The sequence below is a fragment of the Taeniopygia guttata genome, chromosome 1 (genome assembly GCF_048771995.1).
Source record: "Taeniopygia guttata chromosome 1, bTaeGut7.mat, whole genome shotgun sequence".
NCBI classification, from domain to species: Eukaryota; Metazoa; Chordata; class Aves; order Passeriformes; family Estrildidae; genus Taeniopygia; species Taeniopygia guttata.
The window spans coordinates 89,923,664-89,937,646 of record NC_133024.1 but is presented as its reverse complement, the minus strand read 5'-3'; the positions used below and the strand labels follow the sequence as shown (position 1 = coordinate 89,937,646).

At 40.4% G+C, this 13,983-nt stretch overlaps 1 protein-coding gene across 3 annotated transcripts in view; it reads left to right on the top strand.

The window, feature by feature from the left end:
• Positions 1-90: 90 nt before the first annotated feature.
• Positions 91-13,983, top strand: part of TMCO3 (transmembrane and coiled-coil domains 3) — a 34,319-nt gene continuing 20,426 nt past the window's right edge. For all 3 annotated transcript variants that reach the window (XR_003961737.4, XR_005981167.2, XM_030279528.4), the window contains exons 1-6: positions 91-231; positions 2,380-2,922; positions 7,443-7,622; positions 9,199-9,390; positions 10,192-10,320; positions 13,267-13,359. Coding sequence is in view for 1 of the 3 variants with exons in the window: in XM_030279528.4 (XP_030135388.1) it covers positions 2,476-2,922; positions 7,443-7,622; positions 9,199-9,390; positions 10,192-10,320; positions 13,267-13,359 (1,041 nt within the window). In the remaining 2 variants the exon portion in view is untranslated. The remainder of the gene's footprint in view (positions 232-2,379; positions 2,923-7,442; positions 7,623-9,198; positions 9,391-10,191; positions 10,321-13,266; positions 13,360-13,983) is intronic.

Below are 13,983 nucleotides of genomic sequence, written 5' to 3'. Positions count from 1 at the left end.
GCCGCGGTGACGTTTCCCGCCGCGAGGCGGCGCTCGGAGCGCGGGTCCCGCCCAGCTGCGCTCCGAGGCGCCGCCCCGGCGCTCGGCACCGGCGCGGGGCGAGGGGCGGCCGCAAGGACGGGGCTCCCCGATGCCCTCCGCCAGCGGCCGCCGCCCACTGACACCCGCGCTCGCCGCCCGGCGATCCCGCCCTGCCCGCCCCGCCGCTGCGGGCCTTCCTCCGTCCCTCAGGTGAGCGTCGCTGTGGGAGCGCCGGCCGCTTCTTTTCCCCCGTCCCTCCGCCGCCATCAGGGAAAAGAAGCCGGGCCGGTCTCCCCCGCGCTCCACTTACCTCCCTCTGTTCTCGCCTTGTGCCCCGCCGTCCGCCCGGCCTGCCGCGGGGAGCGGCGCCGGGAGCGGCACCGGGAGCGGCCATCGCGCTCAGGTGCCGGGCGGGCACGGCCCCGGCTGGCCTGCGGCTCCCGGAGCAGCTGGGACCGGCAAAGGGCGAGTGGAGGCGAACCCACGGTCGTGGAAGGACTTGCAAGAGGGGTCTGGAGGCAGGGCCCGGTATTATCCGCTTGATGAAATCTGGTGCTACAGTGTCGTGTTCAGGACGGAAAAGGGAGACGATGAGCTGCAATCCAGCAGGAAGCAAACGCTGCTTAAATAAGGACTCTCCCTCCGATTTGATAGTTACTGGTGGTTAATGGAGAGGAGTGATAGTTTTTTTGCCTTGGTTTAGTTTTTTGTGGTTTTTTTTTTTTTTTTTTTTTGTGTGTGTGTGTGTTCAGTATCACATTATTTATTTTGGTGCGTGAGATCTTTATTCCCTTGCAGGCTTTTGAGCACTGCCCTAGGTGTCACTCCTCTAAACAGTTTTTGCTAGCCAAGCAAAAAAGCACTGAAACAGAACTGTCCCATGTGTGAACCACAGTGCTAAGTTTGCACTTTGCTGGTGTAAATCTCTGCTCAAAATTTAGTTATGTGGTTTGATGTACCACGTAAGACATTCAGTAGAGTCTTTTACTCACCTTGGATGAGTAAAACACTAGGTGTTTTCTTCTTCCTCTTTCTTGCAGAAATAGGTTGTAATATATATTTAGCAAAATCTCTGCTCCAAGCCTACTAAAGAGGAAGAGCATTACTTTGCATATATGAAGAAATATTTCCTTACATTTCCTTCTAGAACTTTGCCGGGTGGTGAGGATTGTTATTTTCCTATGCTTTCAGGTTGCTCAGAGCTCATTCTGTGTATCAATGATGGCTGGCTTGGGTATCTGGGACTGTGACTGCTGCTGCCTTGGAGGAAAATGAGATTCTCTATTAGGCAGGCTGTTTCCAGATGACTGTGTCCATGTGTTGGTTCCTGATTAAGGATGCTGGCCCAATGATCAAGACTAACTAAATTTTTCGGGAAATACTTGCTGTATTCATGATCTGTTAACATGTTGTATTTGATGTGAGTTTTTAGAATGCCAAGTACACAATTTTATATATTGGTTTGTGTAACTGTGCTGTGAGGGTTTTTATCTTTGTTTGGGTTCTTTTAAAAGAAAATATAACTGTTATTTTGTGCAATAATGTCAGTAGTTCCTTCTAGGTTCTGACGGAAGGACATTAGTTTTTAAATTCTGTCCTGCTTGGTGTTAAAATTAAATATAGCAGTTTGAGTATAGATTTTCAAATAGTTGCTGGGAAATGAACTTTTGAATGAATTGAGTTTGTGTTTTTGTAATTTTCTTTAAAATCTTGAAGATCCCTAATAGGTTTTGAAGTAAAGTGCCTCAGGGCCCTGCAGCCTTTCTGGTGAAGGAGGTATTTGATCCAAACTAGTAGCAGTCAGAAGTTCAGAAAGTTTTGCTGTTCTTTCTTCCACAATTATGATTTATAATGTAATCTGATTCCGTTAAGTTTTTTTCATTGTTATGTTTTGTTGAATGTGTGTAGTTGAATTTGTTAATGCTTCTGAGACTTTCTAAATAACAAACGATTATGATACAATGTTTTAGGATAGGTTTTAGAAGAGACAGGAGATTTACTGACAGCTAAGAATAGTGAGTTCTAGTGTTGAAATGCAGCTTATGACATCATGGCCTGATATTTTTAAAGGCCTTTCTTTCATATAAGAAGTGCAGATGAGTACCATGTGAAGTGACTAAGCTTTCCAGTCACTGCTTTTAAAATAAAATGTTATCTAGGAAATAGTCAAGGGGAAAACAAAAATCTGTCAGAAACCTTGGACTATTTCTTGGCTTTCATAAATGTTGAGTGAAGAAGACTATATGTGTTCTGTTAAAGCTTGTGGTGCTGGGGCAGTCTTGGATTTATTTTCTACATTTGTGTGATCTAATGGCCCAACATGACCATGTTTGATAACTGATTGGTACTATCTTGCAGCCTGGTGTGCATACTGGAGATGCAGAAACCATGTAGCAGAAAGCTTTAAACAGCTGTGGATTACCAGTTTCTCCCAAGAGGAATAAAAAGTGAAGGATGAAGGCGACTGGATTTATTTCCCTGTGGACGTTGGTTTCGCTGCCTTGTGGCCCGTTAGCAAACCCTGCAGAACGTGAAGATGTGGTGAAGCATGCAATAAAGCTGCACCGTGGGAAAGGAGCTGTTATCACTCAGAGGAAGCAGTGGGTGTCGGAGAGCTGCAGAAAACTGTCTGGTCTTCTTCGCCAAAAGAACATTGTTCTCAACAAATTAAAAAATGCCATAAGAGCAGTTGAGAAGGATGCAGGACTGTCTGATGAAGAGAAGCTTTTTCAGGTGCACACCTTTGAAATTTTCCAAAAGGAGCTAAATGAAAGTGAAAACTCAGTCTTTCAGGCAATCCATGGCCTCCAGAGAGCTCTACAGGGTGATTACAAAGATGTTGTAAATATGAAAGAAAGCAGTAGACAGAGACTGGAGGCCTTGAGAGAAGCTGCAATTAAGGTTGGTTTCCCCATGTTTGTTGCTAAAGTATTCATATTGGACTTGTGATTTTAACATTTTTTTATGGCACAGTTTCAGTCTGTTTTAATAAAAAAAGATATCTACATAAAACTTGCAGTGTTTGCTGTTTAATGGAGTATTTGTTTTCATTAGTAAATTTACAAGTAATTCTGGTGTAGAGCTTAAAACTTATTAGAAGTCAATAGTTCTTATCTCAAAGCTAAGCGTAATCGTAAGACCTTTGGCGAATATAATGTTAAAAGGAGAGGAATACGAAGGGTGAAATCAGTGCACATAGTACAGTTGCAGTAGACAAGCCAGTGTTACTAGCTGAATGGAAATAATGCCGTCAAATGGTGAAATACTGTTTTTTCCATTTTAAATGAGAATTGCTCAAAGTCCACAGCTAAAACAGAATGGCTCGCTGCCTTTCATTTCCATGTTTGTATAGATATGAATAAAATGGACATGCAAAACTGTAGGTGACTTCATTTTAAACTCAGTATTGCACTCCTAGCCTAAGAAGTGCAGGTTTGAAATGCAGTGCTTCCAAGAAAGAGTCAGCTGAAATAACTTTGCCAAGAAAAAACACAGATACTTAATGGAAAGTTTGAGTTCCCATGTCTCATTAGGTTGAGCACAGTCTGCCACTGTCTTTTGGACTTGGTAGTGCTCAGACTGTGTACTGAAAGTCTCCCATTGAGAGAAAATGTAATTTAATGTATTTGGTATTTAAATTGCTCTTTTCCTTTCTCTACCCTCAGCCACTGGAGAAATATATTAAGAATTTTCTTTGTTTTCTGTCTTCCAAAAGAAGAGGCTGCCCTTGCACAAGGGAGCAAGAGAAGGAACAAAAATGTAATTGGCATTTAGCATTTGAGTTGTGAGAGTCTCTGAAGGGCATTTGTGCCGAGAAATGTGCAGAACCTTGACAGGTGAATTTGGAAAGAAATTACGTGTGGTAAAGGTGTCCAGTAAATCGTGCCAAGATAGGCTAGTGGAAGTAGAAATTAGGATGTAAACTTGGCAGACTGGAGTGATTCTGTGCAGTGGAAATGGAGTCTGAATTACAACAAATTTGAATAGGGAATAATTTGGATCTAGATGTATTCCAATGAACTGCTTTATATGACTTGTATATTGATAATTTATGGTAGTGGCAGCCTCTGCTGCATAGAAATGTCATAGAAATTGTCATGGGCTTTGCTTGATTTTCCACCTTTTTTCTTCCTCAGAGCTTGTAAAATAGCAGCATCCAGAACCTTGTTTCCCATTTACCTAATTCTTGGTAATGTTACTGTAAAATAATGAAGTAATTTATCCTTGAACTTGAGAATGGTGCTTCTTCTAGAAGGAGGCCTTTGTGTACAATGTTGTGTTTTAGAGGTGTATCCTGTCAAGTTTACTTTTGCTGAAGTGGATCATATAGGCTTTTTTTGTAATATCAAAATATTTACTTGAGTGAGCAATCTTTTGCACCTTCCTTCTTGTGCCATGCATGTGGTTATTTAAACAGAGTATTTGTGGTTCTAACCTTATAAGTGTTGTATAAAGGGAAACAAAATATATGGAAAAATGCATGCCAAAAAGATGAAAATTGCAGGGGATACATTTGTTTTGGACTTGTTCTTAGTTCATAAGACACACATTAGGTCCGACTTTGTCCCAGTTTCATTTTACTGTAATGATTATTTTGTTGGTATATTCATAGAACATCTATTTTTTAAACAGTGAGTGAATGGAAAATACTAATAACTGTAGGAGGTGCTGGACTCTTGCCTTTATTATATTTCTGTTGAGTAGAAATGCTTGGAAGTCATTAGTGCTGGGATATGTATGTATGTCTGGTTCATTTCTTGCTGGTTCTGCTGCTGTGAAAAGATGTAGTGGTATCATTCACAGTGTGGGCAGGGGGAAGTAAGAAAGAAGCACTGAAGATGGTTTCTGCCTTCTCTTGCTCCAGGATCCTGTTTGGAAGTTCAGGAAAAGGCAACAAAATCTTACCTACCTTTAAATTAGCTTCTAATTTCTTGGATGCCTTCTAATCAGACATGGGTGGAAAAAAATGTCTTGCAAGTATTGTAAAGATGCAACCTCTTCTGCGTGTGCTTTTGTCTCTGAATAAATAATAGAGAGCAACAGCAACTCTGCATTCTAAATCAGCATTGCCCTAAAGTCTTAATCTTACTTCATTTTGCTCATATGTTTTCAGGTGTTCCTATTAAGTACACAATCCTTATCTGTATTACTTTGCTTGAGAGGTTGCTTGGTATGTACCTCGTGATCGAGTGTCTCCAATCCCGGCCTGAGTTGCAGCGCAGTTTTTGTACTGTGATGCACTTCTGCTTATCATGTAGCAGCTTATTTGAATTAACTTGTGCTTTTTATGGACACCATTGCCTGTGGTTGTCCCAGCCTACCGCTATCACATTTGTCTCTTGATGGAAACAGATGCCACTTTAATAGACTACAAAAAACTTTATCTCTATTAATTGAATGAACTTGAGGCTAAACTCTTGTTTTTTCAAAGCGTTTCTACCTTGCTATTCAGGGAAAGGTAACTTCTTTGAAATTAGTGATTATTTTTATGTAGTTTGCCTACAGCTCTGTTCAGCCTGTTTGTCTTGGCCAACAGAAGGGAGTGGGATGGGCTCCTTTCACCCAAAACCTCTTCCATTTTTGAGGGGAAAGAATCTAATGATTATCGATTTCATAGTGTTCTAAGTTGTTGCTGAATTAGCAGAGAATCTGCAGCTCATATGGGGGTTGTTTCTTACATCTTTCGAGCAATGTCTGCTAGCAGACGGCAACAGATAGGAAATGTTTTTCCTTGAGGCTGTATGAGAGTGACTGTCTCCTACTTATGTGTTGCATAAGAGCTAATTGTTGACATTGGGCCAAACACATTAATAGTTACATTCTTCTCAGCTCGAGTTATTTTGGGATTAGGGTAACTTTCACCATGAGAGTGTAACTGTGATAGCTCTAAACACCAACAGACGCCAATACTGTGGTTTCCTCACAATCAGAGGCATTCATCCGACTGTCAGGATCTTAAAAGGGTTCAGCTACAGTTACTGGTTGTACTGAACATATTCTTCTCTTGGCATCAAGGAATTGAGCAAATTATGTGCATGTTCTTGTGGGTTCCAAGGGGAAAAATGTCCATCTGCAAATGTGTGGAGGAGGAGACACTCCAGTCATTTAAGCATAGGTGTTTAGGGCCATTTAATAAGCTCAGGTTATTGAAGATATCTATGGAGAGTAGGCAGATAAAACCCACAACCTATGTGAGATCTATGTTCTCTGTTTTCTAAATGGGTGTGGCAGGGGCAGGGCATCTGGAGACAGCAACTTGTGCTTTCTGGGAATTGAGCCAGACCTATAGATTGCTTGCTTTTTTTTTTTGCCTGTTTTGTTTGTTTTTGGTTTTTTTTTTATTTTTTAATGATATTGGCTCTTTAATAGAGCAGAACAAGGGTCTCTCTCATCCAAGTATTGTCAGCATCCTGAATCTAACTGAAAGGAAGGAATGCTGCCCTTGCGTGCGTTTCCTTATAGCTGTTCTTTCAACAATCTTTAAAAGAATAGAGGCATGTAAAGGAAAGAATCTTTTTTCCCCAAAACCCTCAAGTTGTTCTCTGTCAATACACAAAGTGTTCTGTTTGGTTACTGTTGTAATAACTGTGTAAAAGGTGTTAGGCCCAGTTGTTAGTAAATTAAGCTTTTTAGTTCTCTTTTTGAACCTGAAGCATCATAACTTTATCAGGGAAATTACTGAAATATTTTCACACCGTATCAAACCATATCAGTATATTTTCTCTTTTTACTTCAGAAACATAGTAGTTTCAGAAGTTGTCAGTGCAAGTTGATAAGAGGCCCAAACTGAAATAGGGGGAAAAGTCACATGTTTTGATTCTGATAGGAAAAATTCTTTTTGGGAAACATGAACATGAAGCTTGGCTAGAGTGATTGGCTGCTCATCTCTACCCCAGCTCTTTTTTTCTTCCTGTTTCCACAGTTACTGTAATTTTTGAAAACCATAAACAGACCTCTTCCTGTGTTTATAAAAGGGCCTATAAAGTTAAGATTCATTGTGCTTTACATCCAATTTGTTTGTTTGTTGTAGATAGCATAGCTATGCTTTCAAGGTATTATGCTTCCCTTCAAAAGCACAAAGTTCTAAACTTTATTTGGCTCTGATATGTTTCCTAGAGTTTCTCAAAGTAAATACTTTCTTGGATTTTCTGGATCATAACCTTGGAGCAGGTCTGCTGTTTAATGTAATAGAAATGGCAACTGGTGGATGTTTTGTTTGGTTGTTTTGTTTTCTTGCCCACTTACCCAATGAAAATTGGTACAAGAAAAAGCAATCTTTAAATATCTTCACGACACCTATATTGCTTTTGCAATTCCACTGATAAAATGTTTTGTGCCAGAAGAAGCACACATTTATGTCAAATGTTTTTTCTGCTCAAAGGCCTTCCAGCACTTTATCTGTGTGTTGTAAAATTCAACAGGAAGAAATGGAATATGTTGAACTCTTAGCAGCAGAGAAACACCAGGTTGAAGCCCTTAAGAACATGCAGCACCAAAACAAAAGCCTGTCGATGCTTGATGAAATTCTGGAAGATGTCAGGAAGGCAGCTGATAGACTGGAAGAGGAAATAGAAGAGCATGCCTTTGATGACAACAAATCTGTAAGTGATGCTTTAGACTCAGTCTTTTCAGTGGAGTGCATTTATTTATAGTGGATGTTTGCCCTGTGTGTTTCTCTTGTGTTACATGGTTGTTAGGATTTTAGTGATTGTTAAAGAGTGAGCAAACAGGAGTAATTGCTCCTTTTTGCTAGTGATTTCTGTGGTTTTGATTTGAAAGTTCTCCCTGCAGCTGCCACTTTGAAAGGGCCCAGTGTAGGACATCTGAGTGATACAGCCTGTGATAGATGTGGCATCTCTGTGGTGGTGGGGATGTGATGGTTGGACTTGGCAGGATATGAAGTTACCACGTTCAGCATTGTCTCCACTTCTTTATTTTCTTCAGAAGGTTATGGGAGAGCAAGAATCCTTGCAGTTGGTTTTCACAGTCTGGGAAAAGATATATTGTTCTAAGGAAAGACCTGAAATGTGTTGTGTGATGTTACTTTCTTCCTCTGCGTTTGTACCTTGGCCTACCTGCACTGATCCTTGTTTTTATGTTGCATGATGAGACAGGAGCCAATAATACGTCACTTTATTCTAGTATCCCATTTTTCCATCCTCAAATAGACTCTCTAAATTGGCCCTGTTTGCATAAACACAGGTTACAGTTTATTTGGCTTCTGCTCTTGGGAGGTTTTTGTTGATTTCCCGGTTGACTCCCGAGGTGAGCATAGCTCTTGAGTTCTGCTGAGGAGGCCAAACCAGTTTCTGTGTAGCAGAGAGCCGTGAACCGTGTGTTGTTTTGTTTGGGTTTTTTTGCAGTTGAGCTCGAACCGAGAGAAGTGAAAGCGGTTTTTGATTTGGTGCACAGCCGATGCGAGCGGCTGTGGGCCGGGGCAGCCGCCCGCGGCGGGGCCGGGCCGGGATGGGCCGGCGGGAGCGCCCCCTCCTGTCCCGCCGGGGTAGCGCGGCCCCGCCGCAGCCGCACCTGAGCTGGCAGCGCGCCGGTGCTCCCGGCATCTCCCGGCTCTTCTGCTTGTAGCTCCATCCCTGAAAGAGATGGCATCGTGAAGTGCAACCTGGAGGATGTAGTGCTTCTCCATCATTGCAAGGAACATTTTTAAAAACTAAAACATTGGAATTTTAGCATAGAGCTTTAATACAGTAATCAATATTCTGATAAATTAAATGATACACAAGCTTCTATTAAAATATAGCCAAATGGTGAAGTGTGCCAGGTAAAAGAATTTTTAAAAATCTGCACTACAGCCTGTGTTCAAGAATTGCTGTTCTGAGAAAAAATAGGTAGAAACAGTTCTTATAATCTCTCCTTCAAATTTACAGGATAGTGACCTTTTCTTAGCTTGGAATGCAATCTTTAGTTCAGATTTTTGTGAACGGAACATCGCTTTGTAATCTCCAATTGGTTTTGTTCAAGGTAAGAAAATGTTACTTTTGAAGACATCAAGTTTTGATAGATTGAAAGATTTTTAGAGAAGAAACCTGCAGTATTTTTAGTTGGCATCAACAAGTTCTGTAGAAACTTCAAGCACAGCTAATAGTTCTTCCGTTATTATGATATGTGTAATTGACTTCCCTTTTTTTTATTTGTCTGATTGTTTTCTTTTTCTTAAAGGTAAGAGGTGTAAACTTTGAAGCTGTTTTAAGGGTGGAAGAAGATGAAGCCAACTCCAAAAGAAATGCTTCAAAAAGAGAAATAGAAGATGACTTAGGTCTTAGTATGCTTATTGATTCTCAGAACAATCAGTATATTCTTACTAAACCCAGAGATTCAACCATTCCTCGCGCCGATCATCATTTCATAAAGGTAATAATTTTAGAGACATTCTTGTCATTCACTTTTGGATTTAGTGCCATAAGTTCGCATATCAGTACTACTTGGTTGGAGTGAGTATAGTTTCAGCATTTGTCTCCCTCAAGTTATCCCAGTATTCATGACTCCTCCATCTATGATGATTCAGCCATGTGTTCTCTACTCTTAGGTTTGTCTTCACAAGACTGATCATGATACCCTGTGAATACTCTCTGTTTTTATTTGGCTTCTCTTGTTGCAGCTTTAGGGCACTGTCCCTTCTGTCAGACTACAAAGTGTTAAAGCTACTGCTGTGCTTAATAAGCCACTTGCATGTTGTCAGTAGAGGGAATTTATCTGGCTGTGCCTCATGCTGAGAAAAGGGATACTGGAAAATACATAGACATTGTAGAGTTTTGATAGTATTTGTCTTCATATAGAATAACTGGATTGGGATTTTTGTTTTAATTATAAAACCCAAAACAGTTCTGTTGCACCATCTTGTTTTAATGCAGGGTGTAATTCCACCCAGGAAAATGCCTACTTTCTATAATATAGTTAAAATATTTATAAATTGATTTTAAGTTCCCGACTTCCTTAAGGTCAGTACCTTATCTGCTTCATCTGAAAAACTGCTGTGCTTACACCTGCAACAGCACTGAGGTTAATTTATAGAAATTTTGTTTGCTTTTCATGGGAAGTAGTCTACATTTAATTTTACAGTGCTATTTATCTTCTGAAAGATAATAGTCTTCAATTTAATCCCAAATTTATGCATGCTTTATATTAATGCCTTTGTAAATCTTATGTATTTAGGATATTGTGACAATAGGAATGTTGTCTTTGCCGTGTGGATGGCTGTGCACAACAATAGGATTGCCAACCATGTTTGGATATATCATCTGTGGAGTACTCTTAGGACCCTCAGGACTAAATAGTATCAAGGTAAGTGTGCAAGTTAGTTCTTGACTGATTTAATTCGTTGAAGTCTTTAAAAGTAGTTTTAAAATATGGTATTAAAATGTTATTAAAAATGTTTAAATGTTATTAAAAATATTAAAATATGGTATCAAATGTATTTAAAGAAAAGATATTCCCCGAACCGGAACCTTTGCAAGAGGAGGGCTTGAAATTTTATGTCTTTGAATAATTTAGTTTTCAATTTTTTTTCTCTTGTATAATTATGACAGTTGTTGAAAGTGAAAACTGAAGGTTATGTGTTGAGGAAGTTTTATGCCAGGTGGTTTTTTTTTTCTTTCTTTTTGATTTTAATCATAAATCATCACAGTTGGGAGCCAAATTATTTAAATGGCATAAAATATACAGAAACTTGCAAAAAGTCAGTGTTGACAGTGGAGGAAGCATTTAAAACAAACAGTTCCCCAAGGAACATAGCTTGACTTTCTAGAGACTTATTTTGCATCTCTATAGTGCTTTCATCCACCCTGGTCCCCCTGTTCCTCTCCCAGTACCCTGCCCACATTCCTGAAGCCTTTTGAACCTTTTTAGCTCCATCACGTGTACCCTGATTAGTGGCTCCTGTGAAACCATGAGCTGTGGTTGGCTGGACATGTTTTGATTAAGTGCTCTGGTGTGCATTAACAGATTGTTTAGCCAGCAGGCAAAACAGAACACATGCTAGGGCTGCACAGTAATGCCTGCTTAAGCTGCATGTGTCTATTGCATTGATATCCCTGAAACCACTTGGAACTTACTGTCTTTGTGACATCTGCTCCTACGTGGGCTTCTGTTGAAAATGATTGTTGAGCTCAAAAGCAGGGATTAGTAGAAATTGTAGGATTTTGTTGGTCTTGTATTGGAAGAAATTAAATAAACTCAACCTCTGTGTTGTACATGATTTCTGGGTTGAGAATGTCTGGAAAGTTTGATTATTTAGACTGAGAAACAAGTTTGTAAGCTTGGCATGAGAAAGAGACCCAACAACTAATATTCAGGACACTTACATCGAAGAAAATTATGTGGTCAGAACAGGTATGAAAGAAGTTTTTCAAGGACAGTTTAAGTGACTTGTCTTTTTCTTGTAGAGGTGTGATTAAACATTATTCACCTGGATAATACTCTTGTTGACTGGGTCTGTTTTCCATTTCCTAAAGAAGTTGACTGTCTGAGGAGCTGAGGAGGCAGGTAGATTCTAATCTGGCAGAAAAGATGGTTTCCATCCCCACTTCTGTAATTGATGATAAACCTTGTTTTCTTCTACTCTGGCCTATAAATACATAGAAAAGAAATACTAGGATTTTGGAATAGAATAGAATATTCCAGTCAACTGCCTGGACACTTCAGGGCTCAACAAAAGTTAAATCATATTGTTAAGGGCATTGTCCAAATGCCTCTTAAACACTGACAAGTGTAGAGCATCAATCAACTCTTTAGGAAGTGTGCTCCAGGGTTTAACCACCCGCTCAGTAAAGAAATGCTTCCTAATGTCCTGTCTGAACCTCTCCTGGGGCAGCTTTGAACCATTTCCACTCATCCTGTCAGTGCATACCAGTGTGAAGAGGAGCTCAGCACCTCCCTGTCCACTTCCCCTACACAGGAAACTGTAGAGAATGATGAGGTTGCCCCTCATCCTGCTTTTCTCCAAGCTAGGCAAACCCAGAGTCCTTAGCTGTTCCTCACAGGATGTTCCTTCCAGCCTTCCACCAGCTTTGTCCTCTTCTGGATGCGTTCAAGGGCCTTCACATCCTCTTCCATGGTGGGGCCCAGAACTGCACGCTGCTCCAGGAGAGGCTACACCAACAGGGAACACAGCAGGATAATTTTGAGTGACTGGTGATGCTCTGTTTGATGCACCCCAGGATGGAGTTTGCCCTCTGATGTCCCACACTGAGCCTGCTGTCCACCAGCACCCCCAGATCCCTCTCTGCAGGGCTGCTCTTCAGCCACTCCTCTCCTAATCCATACTTGTGCTTGGCATTACCCCATCCCAGGGGATCAGAATCCAGCATTTTGGATTGTTAGATAATTTCCTCCCATTAATCATTGCCTAATGCTCCAGTGTATCTACATCCCTCTGCAAGGCATCTTGTCCCTCAAATGAGTGAACAGCATCTCCCAGTCTGTTATCAGCAGCAGACTTGTGAGTGGTGTGTTCACCTCATTCATTCTGACATTGATCATGTATGTATCTATGGAACAGAACTGGCCTGAGAGCCCTGAGGGTACACCAGTTATTCTGTAGTGATGAGGAAGACAATCACTTTTCTTGCTGTTGGATCCTTCTCTCTGTAGCACAAAGGCTGGTAATTAGGCTTGTCTGAGAGATGGATGTGTGGAGCCTGTAGGATGGAGAACAGAGCAGCAGACACAGTCTAGCAGAAAGATTATACCAATAGACCAATGAAGTAACTAGCAAGAAGTTGCTTCTGGAATGCAAGCCTTGGAGATTTAATAGTGCATGCATAAAACATAGCCTGTTTTTTTTTTCAACCAGCAAGTAAGCTTAGTGTTAAGGAAACTTTCCAGTCTGACCATTCACAAGGCTCTCTGCCTTCTTCACCTTTGTGCCCTTGATTATCCCAAGGGTTGGTAGTTCACTGACACTTGTTGCAGGCTCCCACTGAGAGTTCAGTCTCCATCTCAGTTTGCAGCTTGCCAGCCAAGCTCCCTCGGTCAGATGTATTCCTCAACACTTACCAAGAGCAATGCACATGTGCACTTCGGGTGACCAGCACTTTCCCACCAAATTACTGCCTAGTATTAGCCAGGTGATGGGAAAAATAATTGCTCTGGGAACTTCAGATGCCATATGAACAGCAAGTGAACTACCTGTGGAAGTGTAATGAGAATCAATTTGTTTTGTAGTGTACTTTTAATTTTGTATTATAAATTGACTGCTGAGCACTGATTTTTTTTTGTTTTTTCCCTAAGTCTATTGTACAGGTGGAGACGTTAGGAGAGTTTGGTGTATTCTTCACTCTCTTTCTAGTTGGTCTGGAATTTTCTCCTGAAAGATTAAGAAAGGTAATTTTTTATAATACCCCTGCATTAAGGGATTTAATTGCTAATTACTGAAACTGCAGATTTCAGTTACATTTTATTTTTTTATACACTCCCTACACTGGTGTAGCTTTGTACATTTTTGAAAAGACAAATTTGACATTTGGTTCTGCACTTTGGAAAGAATAGAATGCATTATTTATTCAGTGCCTCAAAGAAACCTGTGTTTACTCCCTATTTTAGTGAAACAGTTTGATTACTAGAAAAATCTCTCACAGTTTGACAGTCCATCTCTGCTTTATTTTAATATGCACTAATGTGCAGCTGCTGGTATGGAGTGTCAGTGATGTTTGCCATTCCTGTTATAAAAAAATCCAAAAGTTTAAGTACTGCATACTGAATTGATAATTCATATTGTACTGGCTAATAAGCTGATTAAGCAAGTATGTTAACACAATCTGGAGTATTAAATTACATGGCCATTAGAATTCAGCAAAAACTACAAGTTTCTTTTGGTCTTAATTTAAAAAGAAAAAGTTGTAAGCCATCTAGAATTTTAATAGTGGAAAGTATGGCTACAGATATGTGAAGACTGTATATATGTAAAGAATTGCACTGTGTGATCTGTTCCTAAACAGATCATTGTGA